Source organism: Mercenaria mercenaria, unplaced genomic scaffold (genome assembly GCF_021730395.1).
Source record: "Mercenaria mercenaria strain notata unplaced genomic scaffold, MADL_Memer_1 contig_3234, whole genome shotgun sequence".
Lineage (NCBI taxonomy): Eukaryota > Metazoa > Mollusca > Bivalvia > Venerida > Veneridae > Mercenaria > Mercenaria mercenaria.
This window is the reverse complement of record NW_026461355.1, coordinates 18749-41611: the sequence shown is the minus strand read 5'-3', so window position 1 is coordinate 41611 and position 22863 is coordinate 18749. Positions and strand designations below refer to the sequence as shown.

At 35.6% G+C, this 22863-nt stretch overlaps 1 protein-coding gene across 1 annotated transcript in view; it reads right to left on the bottom strand.

Moving 5' to 3' along the window:
* Positions 1 to 22863, bottom strand: part of LOC128552861 (uncharacterized) — a 50114-nt gene that overhangs the window by 15995 nt on the left and 11256 nt on the right. The window contains exons 2-3 of the mRNA XM_053533932.1: positions 2123 to 2696; positions 1356 to 1514 (exon numbers count right to left, since the gene is read on the bottom strand). Of these exons, the coding sequence (XP_053389907.1) occupies positions 1356 to 1514; positions 2123 to 2683 (720 nt within the window). The 5' untranslated portion in view covers positions 2684 to 2696. The remainder of the gene's footprint in view (positions 1 to 1355; positions 1515 to 2122; positions 2697 to 22863) is intronic.

Below are 22863 nucleotides of genomic sequence, written 5' to 3'. Positions count from 1 at the left end.
TCCATCTGAAAGTATGTCTTATATAGCTCAGAGTATGTTCTTTCGCACCAACCTTTGGTACACCAACACAAACGTTATAACCACCACTAATCTCTGTACCTCCTTTGAAACTGATCCAGAACGAGCCACCAGATTGTCAGGATACGAGTTATGTGACACAGGGAAGTCATACGAGTCCTATTCCATAGATGTTCAGCCTATGTCTTAATAACTGAAGATGTAACTCAATATGTTTGCCCTGACTCCTGGATGCTCAGCGCATCTATGCTATCATACATATCATTCAACTACCATATATGTAAAACTACGATACCTTGGTTGTACATCGTCAATAACGCTGAACGTCTGTAAGCTGGAACACTCCTACAGCCTCAGTAGATTACCAAACTATATGCCTGTCTCAACTTTCCGATGCTCAGCCTATATATGCTATCGTTTATAGCATTTAACTATCATAAAGGTAAAACTTCTATGCGCTGGCTTTGTAACTCTAAACAGATAGTTACAATATTGCAAAGCTTCTTTACTGTATGAAGGTGAAATTTCTTCTTTAAAATAATTTATCCACCCTGAAAGCGTAGCTGCAATAGCTCTGTCATCAAGGTATTAGGATAAATTATTAGTTAACTCATCGACTGCCGGATACAGACCATCTGTCTACCTATTTACACCCTAGCAGAAGTGCGCTTTAATTGGTGCTATTTATAGAACTTGTAACTGATTGGTCCAAATTCGTACATAGTATTTTATAACAAACAAGTACTTGCTCAAACAAATAGTTGGTTCCCTTGGAATAATTAACCTCATAATGACCTAAATCCTATTATTAACAGCAATTCAGACAACTATAATTATATCAATGGTAGCAAGAAAAGGGAGTCGAAAACTATCTGTGCTTATGAACTTATCAATATCAACTATACAAATTATTTTGACAGGGATAACCATTTAATAAAGGGAGATAATTGAAAAAAGTAATACGGGTAGGTTTAGGGTTCTTACACGCGACATATCGTTGTGTCATACTAATCATTTGTGTCTTTTTTAATATAGCGTGACAATTATACTAACTTGAATTCAATAGAAAAATGTGACAAGACTATTTGTGTCATAATTTGTTAACGTGCCCTGCTGTCGGATATCCAGTCTTTTTATGGTTTGTTTCTTGGAAATTGCTTCTTTTGTGTGTGTAAAACACTATTTCAAGAAAAGTACATGAATCTTTACTTATTGTAACAGTGTGTATCATCTTAATAAGCATACACAATATCGTTCACATACTCGCTTTTGAATATTTGCTTAAATATATATATATATATCAAATAATGTTGGATAGGAAATTGAAATATTATTACCTCTAGCAAATTTCGGATCGCATCTTTAGATTCTTGTCTGTGTTTAATTTCCTTTTCATCTTCCAACAGTTCTATCATATCATCTATATAACTGTTAACCTCGGCGTCTTCTAGTTCCATAGTATTGGAATGGACTATTTCATTTCTAAACATGCGAACCTGTTTAAAATAAACACAACCAAAATATACTGAAACTAATGATGACAATAGTAAATGCAAACAACTATCTGCATGGCATGTATCTGGTCTAGCTGCTCTCATTGTATTCTTCAAACTGTACTACTTCGGCAAAATTCCCTCTAAACTCTATAAATATCTATGTTTTGAGTATTATATTTAAACTTCTGAAAAGCTTTAAGCGTATTTTCTAATGAAATAAACATAGGGTCTGACTACCATGGCCGGTAACTCGTCATATTATAAACTAACTGTAAATCGTTACAGAGAATCGTATATGCAATTAATCGTTTGTATCATTTGTAAGGGTATACTATAAGCCATGATAAATGATCTTGTATGTAGTGGTAGGTGTGCATAGACAAGTTTTGAATAATACACTCACACTCTATCCAATTAGCAACACTGAATCAATTTAATGTTAGGAAACAAGTAATTGAAACGATCATGTCCATATTTTTTTTGTCTTATGAGTCTGTCATAGAACTTTATAACTTTATAACTTACATCTCACAGTGTTAGGTGTTATTGTATTACAAAAAAAATATATATTCTATCAAACAACAAATATAAATAGATTCAATTTTTACCCTAGAAAAAACATCCGCACCAGTTATAACACACTTGATGTGTTGCTGAAAATCTATATTGTTAATCAGTATATGCAACAGACCAGGGCAGTCAAACTCAACAGCTCTTATCTTCTCATCATATCCCGGAGCATTTATGAAGCATTTTGCAACAGCCCATGGTTCATTGCACCACTGATGTGCGTCTGTGTTCCTCCAGTTTGGAGCTGGTGGGGTAGAAGCGTGAAGTTGAATTATTTCATCGTAGATGGCGCCACATACGCTGTTTGGACATGCAATTTTTCCGCGTGGATTTTGGCAGTTACAGAATCTTTGACCAAGAGGACACTGCCTAGTTTTGGTTTGAACATGATTAGGCTGCAGTGTGCGTACATCGCAAAGTCCACACGATACTGACGACAGACTGTGTTTCTGTTTTACCTTAACTAAGATTTCAATGTGCTGCTGGTTTACTAGATGGTCGCAGAATGGTTCCAAACATTCTTTAACGTATTTTAAACCGAGTCCTGCCTTCACCCAGTTCCTGTATTTTATGTTCTCAACATGCGCCTTGTGTTCCATGGTTGAGTTTCATCTTTAAGAAAGGAATTAGCACGTGAGCATTATACGAAATTCGAAAGTTTAATGGCATTCAGTACATATATATATATATTAAGGGGACGCATACTTTGAAATTAGAAAAAAGTGGGTGGGGTATTATAAAATTTACCTGCAAAAAAGTACAAGGTTTTGGTAAATGAAATGAATACTGTTTCAACTGTTATAAGTACACAAAGGATTGCTCACTAAAATAAAAATGAGAAAAACTGAAATAAGAAAGTTATTGTTGAATTACATAAGACTTCTTGTGTACATTCAAAGTCAACAATTAAGACTTTTTGGTGCGTAAATAATAGTGCTTCACTTTGTCCAAACATTTATCAATGTCCTACAGATTCTAATTTAAAGAAAGAATGTGAAATAAGTTCACTGTCTTGCTTTTCATTTCGCATATGTGAGCTAAAACTCATTATTTAGTTTGTTTACAAAGTAGTGCATAAGAAAAGATACGGTGGTCAAGGAATGCCACATTCTAAAACTATAAGAGTATATTCCCCTGAATACATTAAACATTTATCGTTACAGAAGTCTAGTGGCTTACAATAAAGGCCTAGAAATGTTGCCATTATTAATTTTTAACTTGGTATTCATGAACTACAATGCACTTAAATATCAAAACACATTCAACAAACTTTTGAAAATGTATTGTCTTAAAAATCCCTAAAATAAGGTATGAAATTTGGTTGAGAGGTCCAATCAATATGTATATGTGGAAAAGCAACATTCTAATCTTGTTCACAAAAGTTACTAATACACAGCTGGAATGTCAATGATCAAAACTGGACGAATATACAGTTATCCTCACTTTAATGTCATTTATAATTTGTCCTTGAATTCTCCACCATACTTTTCATAACTCTGTTTGCACGAGTTGCACGAGAATGCTGTCATTCACGTAAAAAACGGGGTCAAATAAGTTGTAAATGCAATATCATCTAAACGTAATTAATGGATTATGCAGTTCAAGATAAACTTTATCTCATAACGTAACGAACATGTATAATGTTGTAACAACAACTTTACTTACACTGATTTAAGTAGCAGTCGGTGTATAAGTGACTTTATTGATTCATTTTGTGTTTTGTTATTGTTGTCAAAAGTATAACGGAAGTGCCTCACAACTGAAGCGGAAACCAGTTTGATGCGCAAAGTAGTCCACTGTAAGTAATATTTTTTGACAAATGTCCACAGAAATTAATAATTTTCTCATATTAAAGACGAATATCTGAATAGGATTCATTATTTGATAAGAAATTATAATCATCGACATGTTTTTTTAAAAATCGTACACGTGCTGACACCTAAGTTGTCTCCCGTTGTTTAGGTTAAAGGTCAGTAATTCAAATCCTTCTTTGTTTCATATAAAAAACGACAACTTCAGGTCGTTTTTATGTGTCTTTAGAGAACATCACTTTTTCCTACACCTATTTTTTATGGAAGTTCTATCACAAATTAACGAAAAAATGAAAAGAAAATAGGGGGTTATGTAGTTCCTAGTGAAATGCCAGTCAGTTGTGGTCTGCTACCCTAAAAATGGTTTTTGCTCTCGTCCGCGCAATAAACACCTACTTCCGGTTTCGATCTGCAAAACTTGCCATGTGGGTTGTATGAACATGAAAACCGTCTTATTTCATGCAGAATGTATTCTAGTAGTGAAAAATGGTGATTAAAGCACTCGTTCTACACGAATTTGCGCAAAAAATGGAAAAATTTGGATCTATTTATTATGGACTTCTTTCGACTACACCACGGAAGCACATTTTCGACCGAATTACTGACCTTATTCCTATATTTATTAGAGGCATGAAGGGGGCAATTAGCCGGATATGCCTCCGTGGTCCACTCGAATGTAGTCCATATCAATATATAGTGCAATTTTCCCGCCTAGTAAAGGCCATTTTCATGCCAGATATAAGCTTTATTGATGCTTGATTGTAAAAAGGAATGTCCGCAGATGATTTTAAGCTACGTTATATGCTTCACAAGTTGATTGGAAGCTGTCTTGTAAAATGAAAGTGAAAGTAGGTATTTCCTGATGTCTACCTACGCAATATTAACGTTTTCATCACGTGTCTCAGTCACGTGACCATGGTTTCACTGCATTATGGTCAACCCCATATTTTTTGGGTATATTTTGATTGCCTAAAGACAGACCTTCAAGACAAGGGTAGTCTCGCAGGAAGTGAAAGGCTAGAAATCTTGATAAAAATATGTTATAAATTGTTAATTTTATATAGAAAATAGTAGCGGGAGCATTTAATACCTTCATACCTAGAGTTACCTTTCGTCAGGCGCAGTAATACATTTGCAGTGAATCGCCGAGAAGTCGTGGGAAAATTAAAAACCATGTAAACAAAGTAAAATTAACCACCTTTTCAAGATGAATTTCAAGTGATCGACATTATGCATTTAACCCGCCTGACCTGTGTAGCATCTTAGATATCTTTTCTAAGGTATTCATTGTGTAGAATGTCATGTTATGCCCTTGCAATGCTAATCCCACTCTGCCTTTTTTGTTTACATTTTTTATCAATGAGAAATATGGCGTCCATCCCGAGATTAACAGACGTGGCGTTAAATTTTTACATGTTTAAGCAAACCTGGTGTGTTAGAAAGAAAATCTCATCCCTTCAACATTATTTGGAACACTGTTATTGTAAAAAACCTGTATTTTCCTTATACAAAAGCTTAATATTTTGTGTTGAATGTACTTTCACAAAGACCTCTGTTTTCCTATTACATTCATAGTACCACATCCTTATCCACAAAATACTGAATATTACAGGTGTCCATCAGTATTATATCAGTTTAGGAATATGTTTTTTATTTTCCCACCATCGATTTCTTGAATATGCACCCCTTCCGCATTGCTGTATGAACTGTGAATGTAGCAATATGCGTCCCCTTAATTTGCAAATGTTGAAATAATATTTACTGCAACTATAACAAAATGCTACGATAATGTCGTATTCATTTATTAAACACAGGACATAATACTTTTTTGTTTGGAATAAAGTGTAACTGTTTCATTAGCGAAAGTTCGTAAATTTATGACGGAATGCTATGTGCATGGTAGAATAACTGGATCAACAGGAAAACAAACCCATTGCACAGATGGTAAGTTCAATTCTAGTAGACACAGTACTTACCTTAAACAAAAGAAAGGTAAGAGTAGATTTCTAGGAAGCACAAATCACGCCAAACTTAGCCCGAAAGCCTCATCAAAAAGTAGGTCAGCAACAAAAATGTGTTACATAAACAAATAGCAGACGAGTTACTTCAAAAATCCAGCAACAGGTACTTTAATCATAATTGAAATATAAAAAATGGTAAGGGGTAGATAAATGGGTTTGGGTGATGGGGAAAGTGAAAACAAGCTAAGATGAATGTTCAACAGGGATAGCCACGGTCCAAAACCGCGGTCTCACTACCCTGCCCACCATAAAAGCGCAAACACGTACCTTCACACGAACACACATAGCAATTAAACAGACGAACAGGAAAACAACACAGTGGGGCACCGCCCATAGAAAACCAGTGGTAAAAACATGATGGGCACCTAACATTACTCATAGTAAACGGAGAAGGGCGTAAACGCAGGGAGGCGATGGGGTTGGGCGAAAAGGAATGAACATCAACAAGAAACAAGACAATATATTTAACATAAAACACGAAACGGACAAAAAAAAACAAGTTGGAAATAGGGACACCGCCATAGAACCGGTAGTTACCTGTACACTGAAAACTTGGTGGTGGTGGTGTGTTTGTGTGTGTGTGTGTGGGGGGGGGGGGGGGGGGGGGTTAAACGCGTTTAGGGCATGTCAACCTCGCATTTACCATCGACAAGACGGTATGAATAAAATAACTGCCCTCAGAGTAAGGCTCAAACATCAGTAGCAAAATACCAGATTATATAAAATAAAACATAAAAAGGTTTAACCTAAGGTATGATAACAGCCGTTTACCAAACACCTTATCTGAAGTCTGAGCACTAAGAAGCTAACATTTAAGGGCTGTAAGACAAATTCCATTCCCTCCGTACATTTTTAATGTATTATAGAGTCTTACACTTTATTAGTCATCGCACCATCACACACGAAAGCGTAGCGACTAACTGTAGAGGGGTCAATCACCAAACATGCAATGTGCTTAACGATTTTCACATTGTATCCTCTTTTGATAAATGTTTTTACACACTTTACAAATAGTTGATTCAAAATAAGAATTATGTTTAATTTTCTAAAGTTTATAAACTACATCCTCATAGTATTCGTGGTGTGTGTCAAACCAAGTTTAAGAAGTGTTTTGGGATTGTGCTTTATTTCGTTAAAATTTCGGACAATCTGTAGTAAAATTCAGTGAAAACCTTCCGTAGTTTATGATATTTGCAACCTTTTTGATAATATCACATTTTTGGTAATACATGTATGTAGATTTCTATCATTAAAATCCTCTAACTTTGAATTCTTGATGAACCCAAAAAGATTAACATTCGAATTCTAATATACCTAAGGGCAATACATCTGCACATAGTCTTTAATTGTAGTAAGACAATAATTTAAAAGAAGAGAGAATATTTATTAAGGTTGAATCAGCAATTAATCGAGCTTTATCTGGGGTTTTGCTTAGTTTAGGGATCGAATAAAGCGTATGTGTCGTCTAGTTTGACATTAAGATAATTAATATTTTGATCTACATGACATTTTACAGTATTATTCTCATCTTGTGGCGATAACTCACAAGTTTTCCCATGTCTCCATTCATTTTGAAATACACCTGTGTAGCAAATGCATCATGTAATGATAACTTTATTAAAAGCTTTTTTTGCAGGTCCTGGAGTTAAAATGAAATTCGTATAAAAATGAAACTAAGATATAGCTTTCTTAAAATTTGTAGTGGGTATTCAGGTTTAGGAGGTAATAAGGAATGGTTTGATTCATAGAATTCCATGCGATATTTCATGATGATAAAAACTTTTTCCTTTCAGTAAGAGCGTTCGGGTCTGAATTTTCATTCTGGCATTTCTGACACCATCTAAAACATAGAAGTAAAAAAAAAAAGCTTGAAATGAATTTATGCAAACGCCCATGTTTACAGATGCACATCCAACCTTTAAATCATAAGTTGATTTCATTATATTTCGATTTGAATACTTCAGGGTTAGTCTCAGATATTTTAAAGGCAGTTTCAATATCAAAAAGAACCGGAATTGAATTCTTAAAGTGCGACCTGATAAAATATCAGATATTAATATTGAAAAAAAATGTAGGGGAGGGGAGGGGTGTGACCAGGGCGGTGGGGTGACCGGGTGTGGGTACTTCACATGTTGATAATAAATGTTCATGGAAAAACAATGAAAGAAGTTTAATGAAATTCTTCCAATTGGTTAGTTCGTTATGTACAAATATGTGGAATTTTAAACAATTAAAGGGCAATAACTCTGAAGTTACTAAAGAGATCCTGACGAAATTGATCTAAATTCAATTAAAGTATAAATATGTCACAAGTTTCCATATTAATTGTACCCTATATAGCTAACGCAAGAAACTACTAAGAACCGTAACTCTGGTGTTACTTGGGCAATCTGCCTGAAACTTGACAGGCGGCATTTCCCTATAGTGGTAAACATGTATATGAAATTTTATTTAAATATTCCAAACCACTTCCTAGATACGGCTCCGGGCGGACGGACGGAAAGACGGACGGACGCCGCCAAAACTATATCCCTCCGCCTTCGGCGGGGGATAGACAGACCCATTATGTTTTATCTTTTTTGACAAATGTATCACGAATAAAATTCAGTAACTGTTGTGCTACGCTGTTTGCGAAAACCACTTTGAAAATTTTTAGGCCTTAGCAACTAGACATGTTTAATTGTTGGTTTTATTCTCAGGCTAAAAGTTATGCATAAAATGATATGAAGTTAAGAAATATTATTTCACCTAGATTTATGGTGTTTCCAAGGACGCCGTGTTTACAAGGAATATATTTTAAGATCTATGCTACACAAACTTTTAAGCACTTAATTTGTATTTTTCACTAAGTCGATGACAATTACTCTGGTATGGTGGAGTGAAATAGCAGAACACCAGGTGCACACACAACTTCTAATGCAATAACAATCCTGTAATGTTTTATGACTCAATGACAAATGATTCGGAGATACATGGGACACAAACTTGTATGCTCTTGATGCATATTATTGACTAAATCAAGGGCCGTAAGTCTGACCTGCGACATAGAAATCCCAAATAAAACGCATGGTGCACATCCTCACATGCTGAATAATATTACTATTTTCATTCATGACCCTAGTTCAAAAAGATTTGAGATACATTCAAAAAAATTTCGTGCCCTTTTATGCATATCTTTTGGCTAAGTCAAGAGCCTTGACCCTGGACTAGTTAATGAGATCTCACTCAAAATCCAATGTCCACAATTTTATATGCTGAATTATACTCCTGTAACGTTTTACAATTCTAGGTCAAACACTTTGTGATATACAAGCGACACAACCTTCTAAGCCTTTTTTATGCATACGTTTGACTTAGACAAGGGAAATAACTCTTGTGTGGTTGTGTGAAACCTAAATTAAAACACCAGGTGCACAAATCATATGCTGAATGACAATCCTGTTAGGTTTGATGATTCTAAGTCAAATACTTTTTGAGATATGCTCAAGAAAAATTTGGTCGGACATACATATGGACAAGGGCAAATCTAAGTGCTCCCTCCTCCCTAAAATAGATAAAATAAAATTAAACTAGAAATGTGTCACAGACACGGATGCCCCCGCAACATGAGAAAGGTCACAGGCATGGTACTAAAAGAAGAATCATTGGCACTATTATTTACAACAAAAATATTGTAGGAAAACCAGAAAATTTAATAATCAGTATATGTGGTGAAAATTGGCTAAGTTCAACCAATGACTGTGACCTTGTATTTTGAGCTAGTGTAATGGTTTTGCGCACGACATATTGTCTATCCATGTTTATCATTTTTGTCAAATTACTTTGAAATCGGACCATACATGTCAAAGTTATGGACTGGACACGAAGACTACATTATCAGTATATATGTAGTGAAAATTGGCTAAGTTCAACCAAGGACTGTGACCTTGACTTTTGAGCTAGTATAATGGTTTTGCGCATGACATATTGTCTATCCATGCTTATCATTTGTGTCAAATTATTTTGAAATCGGACCATGCATGTTAAAGTTATGGCCCGGACACGACCACCACATTTCCCGAAAACACAAAAATTGGCTAAGTTCAACCAAGGACTGTGACCTTGACTTTTGAGCTAGTAAAATGGTATTGCGCCTGACATATTGTCTATCCATGCTTATTATTTGTGTGAAGTTATTCTGAAATCAGACCATGCATGTTCAAGTTATGGCCCGGATGCGAACACCTCCCTTTCCCGAACACACAAACACACACGTGTACACACGGACGGAGGTAACACTATATCCCCCTCCCCCATTTTATGGCGGGGGCATAAAAATGGGAGTCAAAATATGGTTTCACGCATGTGCAGGACTTACAGTTAGTAAATTAGATAGATCGAGATACTATGCCATGTAGATCTATTTCTTTTTTAGAACATTATGACATATCTTAGGAGCGAAAAGTGGAAACAAAGAATAATACGATTTCATAACGGCCTATACCTTTCAGATATAATGTCAAGGCTATATTGGTCCTACACCCACTTAATTTAATATCCCTATAATTTTATAATGGCCCAGAAGCCAGATTAAGTTATCATGCAAAAACTTTCACTTCATCCTACTATGCAAGCTTTGATGCTCTTTTTTTAAAGACCAATATAGATCTAATTCCAGTGAACCGGCGAAATTATTCAAAATGTCATTATGAGTTAATCATATATCCTTAGGAGGGCCGGTGTAATGCAGTATTTCGACCCCCATAGAATAATGACCCCCTCGGTCATTATTCTATAGAAAAAGTGACCCCCGGTCATAGTATTATGACCTCCAGATCATAGTACTATGACTCCCCCACATGAAGTAAACTGAACCTCACGAAGAATATTGACTCCCATAAAAATAACGACCCCCGGTCATTTGGTCAAATTTAGTGATAACTCATGTATCTAAGGCCTAATTGCTGCATTTTATGTCCCCACTCGGGGGAGGGGGCATATAGATTTGCCCTTGTCCGTCCGTCCGTCCTTCCGTTTGACCATTAGCCCCAGACACCATCACTTGACACAGAAATCAGAGAATTCCGCAACGGGAAAAGGGATTCTATTTCTAGACGCTGTATCTTGGCGTATACATTTTTTTCAGGAAAATAACAATTCACAATACGTTCACAAAACACACCATTATCAGTAATCCCTGCAAACTTCGGTATGAAGTAATTCTTCAGAAGAAAACTGCACAAGAAACTGCTAGCATAGAACTTAGTATTAATGGAAGTTGCAATACTTAGCAGTGGCAGTAAAATACGGTAGCGGCAACAATAGAAAGTGGTGGTAGTAGTAGTAGTAGTAGTAGTAGTAGTAGTAGTAGTAGTAGTAGTAGTGGCAGTGGTAGTGGCAGTTGCAGTAGCAGCAGCTGCAGCAGCAGCAACAGCAGAGGAATAAGTGACAGCAACAACAGCAGCAGGAGAAGAAGAGGTAGATGTACAAGACGTATTAGTGGAAGCAGGTATAGTAGTATCAGTAGTAGCAGTTGTAGTAGTAGTAGAAGAAGTAGTAGTAGTAGTAGAAGAAGAAGAAGTACATGTAGTAATAGCAATAGAAGTAGCGGCACCAGTAGTAGTAGTACAATCAAAATGTTAAATATTGGCAATGGAGGGTATTAGAGTTGTAGATCTAGTAAAATTGTCCGTTAGGTTTGGTGGGGATCACTTTTTAATAGATATTATCGTCGAAAGTCTTTTTAGGAGCCGGTGTTTTACATGGAAAGAGTAACTTTTTTAAATAGAATAATGTCCGGGAATCGATATTGTATGAGAGTTCGAATGTAGTAATTTCGGCAGTGAGTATTTTACATGGAAGGAGTCACTTTTTCTATAGAATAATAACCGGGGCGTTATTCTATGAGATTCGAAGGGAGTCATCTTTAGGGAGTCAGTATTTTACTTGGAGGGGTCAGTTTTTCTATAGAATAATGACCGGGGGTCGTTATTCTATAGTTTTCAAAGGGAGTCAGTTTTTTATAAGGGGAGTCAATATTTTACAGGAAAGGAGTCACATTTTCTATAGAGTAATGACCGGGGGGTCTTTATTCTATGGGGGTCGAAATACTTCATTACACCGGCACATTTCCATATACTCTCGCCAGGCATACGTATGTTTTTGACAACACAGATCATAACGTCAGATGACCTACAACTTCTCCCGAAAGTAATGAAAATGAAAGTACATAGACTAACTTGAAAATGAAAGTCGCATTTGCATTGGTCTATAGCCAGGACTCAAGCGCCGGGGCCACCACGTATAAACGTATGCGCGTGGACTTATTTTTATTTATTTATTTTATTATTATTTTTTATTGGTAATGGGGTGCAATTTTAAACACTTTCTTTTGAAAATACCTAGGCTTTAGCACGACATGTAAGCTTTTCATCTACGAAAAAGTATTTGCACTCGGAAAAAAACATAAATCCCACAGGGGTCGGTAACGGAGCAAGGGTATATGGAGATTTTTGGAACTTTGTCAAATTGTTCGATAGGTCCTTTTTCATGTCTAAAAGTGTCAGTATATGCATTAGATGTAAGATATTTAGAGTTGCAGATCTAGACATTTCAGAAATATTTTGAAAATGAATTTCGTGTTATAAATGTTGAATCTTGGGAAGCGTGAAAGGGCCATCAGAAGCTAATGCGTTATATACGCTTCGGCTACGGAAAGGATATGGCTGGACGATAGAATGTTTTAAACATGATGAAATGAGGAACTTTTCAAAATAAATCAATAACACTTGCACCATCAGTGATATTTCATGATAGATAAATCAAACGTTGAGGAATGAATGACGACGGAAAAACAACTTCACGTATCTTACTACTTCCTCTTAAAATAAAAAAGGGTTATCCTTATTATTGCCTTTACGTTGTAATATTAGGTTACTGACTAATAAAAAAAAAGTTCGCAAAGTGTCGCGTTCTACCTTAAGTGAGTCGAAGAAAATATGAAATTCGAGGCTCTAGCCGAGACTTATTTTTTTCGATGACGACCTTAATAAATTGAAATTTATATGTTCTATTTATCCAAACTTCTGTCCTAAAATAATTTGAATTAAAATTCAAAATTTATACTCTACCACCACAAGATCTGTGTCTGCCTTGCATAAAAAATAATTAATGATACGCCCTCCAGATTACACACATACTGCATTGATATAGGTTTTAAAACTCCCAAATATGTTAAAATAAAAGCGGAAAAAACAACTTGGCTAACCTTGTGTTTTGTACCCCATCTCTCTTTTCTGCTAAAGATAAATGAATAATTTTAATTTTCTGCCAAGTAAGTTTTATCCGAAGTTCAGTTGCAAGTCGGATACCCATTTTCACCAAGTGAACGTTAGACGTGTCTTAAATTTACACACGCCTTAACGCCGCTTGACAGAAAAAAAACAGGCAAACCCTTTCCTCGATGGATGATTTTATTCAAAAACATTCCATTCCAGAAGCAATATATTCATTGATTTAAGTGCAGAAAGCTAAAATCCTGAACAAAAGGTCACAACACACTAAATCGCTGTTCTACTTTATTCTATATAAAATTGACATACATTTGTACTTCCAATGGCCGCAGCACACATCAGGTCCAATTTTAAATGACTGTACTTTACATTTTCTTGAAGAATATTGTCTGTGCTGAATAAAAATCAAAAGAAAAGTGGGGTCATGCTTGATGCAAGAAAAATATTTTCAGTCAAACACACGAACTGCAAAATCAGCTAAACAAAAGGACCCTAGGTCGCTCACCAGAGTAACACACAATAACAGTGTAAACATGTTTGACCTAATGACCCAGTTTTTGACATCATTTGACCTAGTTTCAACTTCATCCGAGTTTTCAAGGAGATTAATATTCTGACCAAGTTTCATGAAAACTGGAACAAAAAATGTCACCTCTAGCGTGTAAACAAGATTTTTCTTCGATTTGGCCTAGTGCCCTAGTGTTTAATCTAACCGTACCCAATTTTTTACCCGTCCCAAATTGCATGGAGACAAATTAATTTTTATTAAGATTGGGCCAAAAATGTGACCAGAGTGTACACAAGCATTTTCTTTGATTTGACCAAGTGCCCTAGTTTTTGACCCAACATGACCCGGATAAGAACCCGTCCAGGATTTCATGAAAACATCATTTGACCCAGTTTCAACTTCATCCGAATTTTCAAGGAGATTAACATTCTGACCAAATTTCATGAAAACTGGAACAAAAAATGTCACCTCTAGCGTGTAAACAAGATTTTTCTTCGATTTGGCCTAGTGACCTAGTTTTTAACCTAACCGTACCTATTTTTTTACCCGTCCCAAATTTCATGGAGACAAATTAATTTTTTTTAAGACTGGGCCAAAAATGTGACCAGAGTGTAAACAAGCATCTTCTTTGATTTGACCAAGTGCCCTAGTTTTTGACCCAACATGACCCGGATAAGAACGCGTCCAGGATTTTATGAAAACAAACATTTTGACAAAGTTTCGTGAAGATTGGAGCAAAAAAGTGGCCTCTAGAATGTAAACAAGCTTTTCCTTTGATTTTACCAAGTGACCTAGTTTTTGACCCTACATGACCCAAATTCAAAATCATACAAGACTTCAGGATACAAAACATTCAGTTTTATGAAGATTGAATCAAAAACGTTGCCCCTAGAGTGTACACAAGCTTTTTTCCTTGATTTAATCTGGTGACCTAGGTTTTAAACCCACGTTACCCAAATAAAAACTCATATGAAATTTCATGAAGACGAGCATTCTAACTAAGTTTCATGCACATCAGATGACAAATGCAGCCCATATTGCATGCACAAAGTTTTTCTTTGATTTGACCGGGTGACCTATTGTTTTGAAACCAGATGACCCATATTCAAATTTTACCTAGATTTAATCAGGACAAACATTCTGATCAATTCTTATGAGTTTCAAACTTAAACTGTGGTCTGTAGAGTGTAAACAAGATTTTCCTTTGATCTTGCCTAGTGACATAGTTTTTGACCCACATGACCCAGATTCAAGCTTGGGATAAAGATCATCAAGATAAACATTCAGACCACGTTTCATAAAGATAGGGTCATAACTGTTGCCTCTATAGTGTTAAAAAAGCTTTTCCTTTAATTTGACCGGGCGACTTAGTTTTTGACTCTATACGACCCAGATTCATAATTGATCTAGAGGTCATCAAGACAAACATGCTGACTAATTCTCATGAGTTTCAAACTTAGAATGTGATCTCTAGAGTGTTGACAAAATTTTCCTTTGGTCTAGCCTAGTGACCTAGTTTTTGAACCCACATGACCCAGATTCGAACTTGGCCTAGAGATTATCAAGATAAACATTCTGACCAAGTTTCATGAAGATAGGATCATAAATGAGTCCTCTGGAGTGTTAACAAGCATTTCCTTTGATTTTCCGGGTGACCTAGTTTTTGACCCCACATGACCCTGATTCAAACTTAGCCTAAAGATCATCAAGATATACTTTCTGACGAAGTTTCTTGAAGAAATGGTCATAAATGTTGCCTCTAGAGTGTTAACAAGATTTTCCTTTGATCTGGCCTATTGAACTAGTTTTTACCCCACATGACCCAGTTTCGATCATCACGACAAACATTCTTACTAAGTTTCATAAAGATATGGTTACAATTATCGTCTCTGAAGTGTTAACAAGGCTGATGTTGACGCATCACGACGGACGCCGGACAATGACCGGTCACAATAGCTTATCTTGAGCACTTCGGGCTCTGATGAGCTAAAAATGAGACCCAAAAGTGTAGCGGTGGTATATGATCTAAGTTTCCATGAAAAATTCTGTTATTTTGTTATTTCATTATGAAAATGCTACCAACAGGTCAAGCATAGATCTGTCATGTGATTTTAGCAAAAATGCAAAGAAAATAAGGAAAATAGCTCTAAGGGGCAACCAATTTGAGGACTATTTGTATCCGCCATTATTCGATACCATTTTTTCCGCGCCATTTAGGGGACAAGGGACAGTAAATTTGAAAATTCCACAAATATGCGCTGATACCAGTGTGAGAAAGAAATCATAAAAATTTCAGGAAAGTTTTGAGCGGATGTATTGCATATACTTAGCATTTCATCATGTGTCATTGTCAGCCTGTCGATTCCGTTGTTTCTGTTATAAAAACGAGTAAAATGCCGGTCACAGGACACTAAATTTTCAGGCAAAAACGGCCCAAAATGCACACCTTGCGCGACCTCTACCGTTTATCTGCAAATGACTGAACTAAAACACAAATATATATTTTAAAGCATGTAACCAGACGAAAACAAATGATGGAAAGAAAAGTGGCTCATAACCATTTGCTTTTTTCGCAAATTTGAGCTGAATCTGAATGGATGGATGACCGTTTCCATTTCGTCTGAAATCCGTTACTTCAGGTAAGATTTTTGACCCAACCGTTTACACGGAGCTAGGAAAATCGATACAAGCATATATTTATCTTACACAATAATTATTCGTACGCAGGAATCCTTAGTTCTATAAACATCATAAATAACCAGTTGAATCTAAATGCCTTTTAAGTACACCAGAACCGTACGGGCCAGATACGTAACTAGCCCCTGCCACTTAAGTGTCTGTCGGCTACTCAGTATATACCAATAAGAGAATTGTTCTTTGCTTCATAAAAAAATCAGCTAATCCAGATCAATTTTGATACAGATTTTCACTCCGTAGACCTATTTTCCACAAGATATCCATACATTTGCTTCAAGAAAACGAAAACAAAAAGGGGTGTTGAATAGTATGCAGTGAAATGCAAATCAATTGAAGTTAGGTACCTTCATACTGCCACACTTCTGAAAGCGGTCCGCAGAATAATCATCCTTCTATCGTTTTCAAGTAAACAACTAAAAAACATGCGAATATAAGCATGAAAAGTGTCTTTTTTATGTAAAATTCATTTCACCAATAAAATGGTGCCCATTTGGCCCCCGGTTTACGCGCAAATGCGCGAAAAATGAAAAAAAAATAGAATTTATTTATTAGGGACTTCATTCGGCTACACCACCACGGAAGCACATTCGTGACCTAATTACTGCTATATAACATGTATGCCAAAACGCTGCGTTTCCGTTATAAAAACGTTTTGTGGTAATTGCAATATGGTATGCAAAAAACCGTATGGCCTTTCCGAAGGCTTACATTTAAATTTTTGATGTCACCTACTCAGGATGAAAGAACTATCCAAGAGCTATCGAAAAACTGCAGGAAATGTACATGTTGACAGTTACTTTTGGGCCTTCTTTTCTCTTTGAACTCGGTTACCAATAATCCGGCAGTAATTTTTGTTTATTTTTCATGAAAATGCTCTAATGGAAAAAAAAACATGCATATTTCTCATACAAAATGCATCATTCAATATACTTTTAGCCAGTAATCATAGAGTTCTACTGTATGAAATAAGATAGTTTTCAAACATATCCCACGTATTTTACACAAATGGGAGATCACTTTACATGGTAAATATTCCCCGCCGATTACCATACATACATTTTCAACCAATCAGAAGCCTTGTGAGTTGTGTCCATTTGACCTATACATTAGTTACATGGTCTCACGTACCTAATAAAAACGCGTTTATAAAAATAATTGCATATATATGCAGGCTTGTTGCAGTACTAGGGATATAGTACTGAAGTACCAGTACTTGCACATTTATGCAGTACCAGTACCAGTACCAGTACTAAATTTTGTCTGAGTACTGCAGTACCAGTACTTTTATTTTACGAGTAATGCAGTACCAGTACCAGTACTTTCTTGAGGTCAATTGTTATGGGTACTTGCAATAAACTGACTCATCATAAAACATTACATTTTCTCAGCTATTTTATTTCTAACTTAAATCTAGTGCATATTACATTAGTGCGAGAATATCATTTATGGATTTGTTTAACCTTGAACACAGCACTTTATGAATAGTTATTCAGGTTTAAAGTTTCAACACACTTGTTAACTTTTTATGCATTTTTAGCTTCTGAATTGCATTTGATCATTATAAGGTTATGAAATGTCTCGTCATTCATCCGGCACCTATCTGGCCGAAATATCTTGCCAGCTTTGTTGGTACATGTCATCATATACTCCTCCCTGTGCTTGCACTGTAATATTGAAAAGCAAACATGATTGACAAACTTCATTGAAGACAAAGGCTTGTGTGTTTGTTTGTTTTGGGTGGCAGCATTCTTATGCAAAGATAACAATACAATTAATTACCACACTTATGTGCATAATAGATATCTGTAAATACAACTCAAATGATATGCATCCATTGTTCTTATTAACACCTTTTTCTATTGTATATTGTATTGTTTTGTCACAGTGTCAGACAATGTCTAAGGGATGTTAACATAAAGTTATGACATTTCATTGATATTTTTTTATTGCCAGTGCTAATATTAAATATTTCAAATCATTCAATATGTAAAATCTACTACTTACTTTCAAATGCTTGATGAAGTTAGAAGACACCTTCAATGATCCAGATATTTCAGAAGGGCAATGCAAGCATTTTGCTTTGAACGTGCCCTCTGTGTTTTCCGGTAGTTTGAAAAATTTGTTCCAGCTCATTTTCAAATTCAGAAAAAAAAAAACATCCACATATCCAGAGAGACCAGCAATGACTGTTTCATACAAAAAATAAGTTACTTTACTCTTAATACTTTACTATTTATACTGAAAACTAAGCGAACTGACCATTTCATTGTTATTGATGACAGCTCAGATCAGTGCAGCATTGCTATTATATTGCTATTATACATTCAACAGCAAAACAGGTTTATCCCATAATTGCTGTTCTGTGATATATGCTTCAGTCATGTCAATAAATACGATTGCTTAAAGGCATAACATCTAAATTATATTAAAGGCAGCATGTATTAGATGCTAAGTTATAAAGGCACCATTTTATAAAAATAGTACAATTTTTTGAAAATCAAAACAACAAAGAAAAAAAACAAAAAACAAACAAACAAAGTACTGGTTGAGTACTGCAGTACCAGTACCACTTTTTTGAGACAGTAATGCAGTATCAGTAACAGTAGTCGCCAAATTTTGACCAAGTAATTCAGTAGCAGTACCAGTAGTTGCTAAAATGGCTTCAGTAGTACTGCAGTAGCAGTACTACTGGTACTGCAACAAGCCTGTATATATGTCTTTTAGTTATTCTCAAAAACAAGATAGCGTCGTTTTAAAAAACAAAATCAAAAAAGTAGTCAGGCAAGCTTTATCAAGTCACAGACTCGAGAAAGCAAAATTTATCATACCCCTTGATGTTTGCCATTATTTTGCATGAAGGTGGGAAAAAAGCTAATAATTTACGATTTTTTAACGATTTTGATATACACAGCCATCAAGCTGATTTCACATGATGACTGTTGTTACCCATATAATGGTCTTGCGCATTTTCGTGTAGTCGTTTCGCCAATGCAACAGTCGCATAACACTGAATAACTCAAATCTTTTTTCTTCATTTTTGACCCAGAATATTTCATCTTGTTTTTTTCTCTCTAAAAGTTTAAGAGACTCAAAGAATGATACAAAAAATTTTGCTATACGTTGGTCTTTATGAAAGACTTGTTTCTATGCCCTGTTTGACATTACATGTTGTAAATAATTTTCAATATGTGGTAAAGTTTAGACGTCCCTATATATAGAAATGCCCTTTTAAAGAAGGAATTTTCCACACAATAGATATGTAGCGCTGGTTAGAATACACGACTATACACATAAAGAACATTTAGTTTGAAGGTCAGTAATTGTGCAGTCGCACATACTAAATAGTTAAAAAGATGTATTGTATAAGATATAATAATTTATACAAAACTGTCAGTTACATAGTGTTATTATCTTCCGTGTTGATACAATGTTGATACAGTGCTTTTAAATTATTTATTCATTCTTGTTGTATTTTGATATACAAATACAATTATCTGTATTTCACTCAGGTCAAGGTATTGACAACTTAAGGCAAAATATTATCAATAAATTTCAAGGCTCATAGTATTTAAACAAAACTTGATATAGCTGTTAAGTTAAATTGTGGACTAAATATTTGTAAGGGTTTATTCATAGGAGTATTTAATGTCCGGAGTCTTTAGCATGTTGCAGTCATAAATTTTAAACCTTTATGAGCCCAGAGTTGTAATATAAAGATAAGAAAGGCAAGAGAAACAAGGAGCTGCGTTCAATAAACGCTTGATGCCCCCGGTGGCATCCTTGTCGATACAAAGCAACCTAAGTCCAAAATGAGGTGAGGTCAAGGTCAAACTGAGGTCAGGTGATGTTTGAAGATGAGGAATGGTCACAGGGTACATCTGTATTAGTATCAATTCATTCTTGTAAGCGCTGTTAATGCTAGACAAAATGGTCCCACTTGGTTAACCAAGAGATGGCCCATATAAAGCAACCTAAGTCCAAAAAGAGGTCAAGGTCAAGGTCAAACTGAGGTCAGGTGATGTTTGAAGATGAGGACTGGTCACAGGTTACATCTGCATTAGTATCAAGTCATTCTAGTAAGGGGTATTGATGCTAGACGAAACGGTCCCATTTGGTTAACCTCGTACGGACGGATGAACGGACGGACGGACGGACAGGGCGATCACTATATGCCTCTCGCATCAGTAGATGCCGGGGGCATAAAACATCACTTCGCCCAGTAAACTGTATTATGACTGTATATTGTCGTTTTTTATTTTTATTTTTGCTTGAAAAGAAAATAGCGTTTATTTCTAGTAAACGAGTGTTTCTTGTTAAACAAGACATCATTCTCTTACAGAAGTATGCAGCTAAAATATTGCTTCATTTAAATACAGTTTTTACATCTGGAACATATTCTTTATTTGATGTTTGTTCTATGTCAGCATACCATGTTTGTATGAAAATATTTCTTCCCATTTGATAACATGATTTAACTAACCACTTGGGATTTGAAAAACTTTGACTATACTATATTCCTTAGTATCCTGAAATACAAAGTATATATTTGATATTCTCCATTTGAACTTAGTTTCATTAGAAGTATGTAGTTCATAGGTCAACTGATAAACATTATAAGATACTTTTATTGCCCTATAGCACCATGATGTTCTGCAGGTTTTGTTCAACAGGCAACAGTTCTATGTTTTATATCTACATATCCTGCAGTGATTCACGATATCTCATATAATAGGGTGTTGACAATCCTAATGAAACTCTTCCTTCTACATCATTATTGCAAAACCATTCACTTCCATATAAAAGTATTGGCTTTATCAGAAAGATACTGAATAAAAATGGGGACAAGTTTCTTCTTGACAAACGACATTTTAGCAACTGAAAAGTGGAGAACCTCAGTCATGTGTCACAAGGTTCAGCTTTATATTCTTTATAGTTTGTTTCTGAAATTTCTGCCAAAGCCTTACTTTCCAAACGGAGTCAAATGCCTCTTTAAAATCAACAAAGCAACAAGACTTTTTTTATCCGAATTAACAAGGTCAATGAGGCTATTAAGGATAAACAAATTGTCATTTGTCAAATTATTCTTTCTAAAAAAGATAATAGGTAGGGTAGATTTCTCGGAAGCACAGAGCACCAAAAACACAGCCCCAGAGCCAAACATTTATATAGTAGGCCCACAACAAAGAAGCTATAATGGAAAAATATTTCAGACGGGTAGCTTCAAACATCATCAAGTACATATTAATTTATGCTAAATATTGATGGAGGGGAAGGAAATGGTAAAGAGCGGAATGGAGCCGGGTGTGTGTGTGTGTGTGTGGGGGGGGGGGGGGGGGGGAAGAATCCGAAGGGGGAAAGTTGAACAAGGACGAATATCAAGGGAATGCCATGTTCTTTAAAAACAGTTGCACTACAACGTAAACCACAAAAACGCAGACACTCATGTACCAAAGATAAACACACAACTACAATCAACTGAATAACATAGAAAAACGAACAAGCAATACATAAGAAAACAGTAGGACACCGTTATAGACTCAAAAGCATACAAACGCACCCACACAAGTAGGAAAAAAACAATCAAGTACCGTCTAGGGATTCGGCTGCCAAAACAAAGGGGAGCCACTTAAAACTTAGTAACAGTAAAGGGGGAGGGGGGTGCAAAAAGTAGCGTAAGTGCAAGGGAGAGAGCAATCGGGGGGAGTGGGCGGAGGAAAAACGCTTACAACAAACAAAAAAAACATACGCAACAGACAATAAAAGACAGACAAAACAACCAGTTGAAAATAGGGGCACCGCCTTGGAACGGTCAGTAACCTAAATAAGGGAAACTGGGGGTTTAAACGCGTTTAGGGCATACCAACCTCGCACTTACCCTATTTTCAACAAGTTAAACAACACAATGTAAATAAAATCTCCGCTGAGAAAGGCTCTAACATTAGTGCAAAAGTAAAAGATAAATAAAGAAAAACATAAAATTAAGGTAAATTTAAGGTACAGTTACACCAATGTACTCAACAACTTGTCTGAAGTCAGAGCAACAAGAGCCCAACTTTTAAGGGCACGACTAAGATAACTGTAAGACAAAAATCAACTCCCTCCGTCCGTTGTATGTAGGATTTAGGATAAAAGTATCATGGACTCCTACACTTTATTAATCATCGCACCATTAAATAGGAAAGCGTAGCAATTAACTGTAGAGGGGTCAATCACTAAACATATGCACTGTGCTTCACGATTTTCGCATCGTTTTGATAAACTTTTTAACCAATTTTACAAAAATTTGATTAAAAGAAGGGGTATGTTTAATTTTCCGAATTTTATAAACTACATCTCCATAGTATTCCGGGTGTGTAAGTCCAAGTTTTAAAAGTGTTTAAGGGTCGTATTGTATTTTTGTAACAGTTCAGACGATCTGTAGTAAAATTTACTAAAAGTTTTCCGTAGCTTATGATAACGGTAACCCTGCTG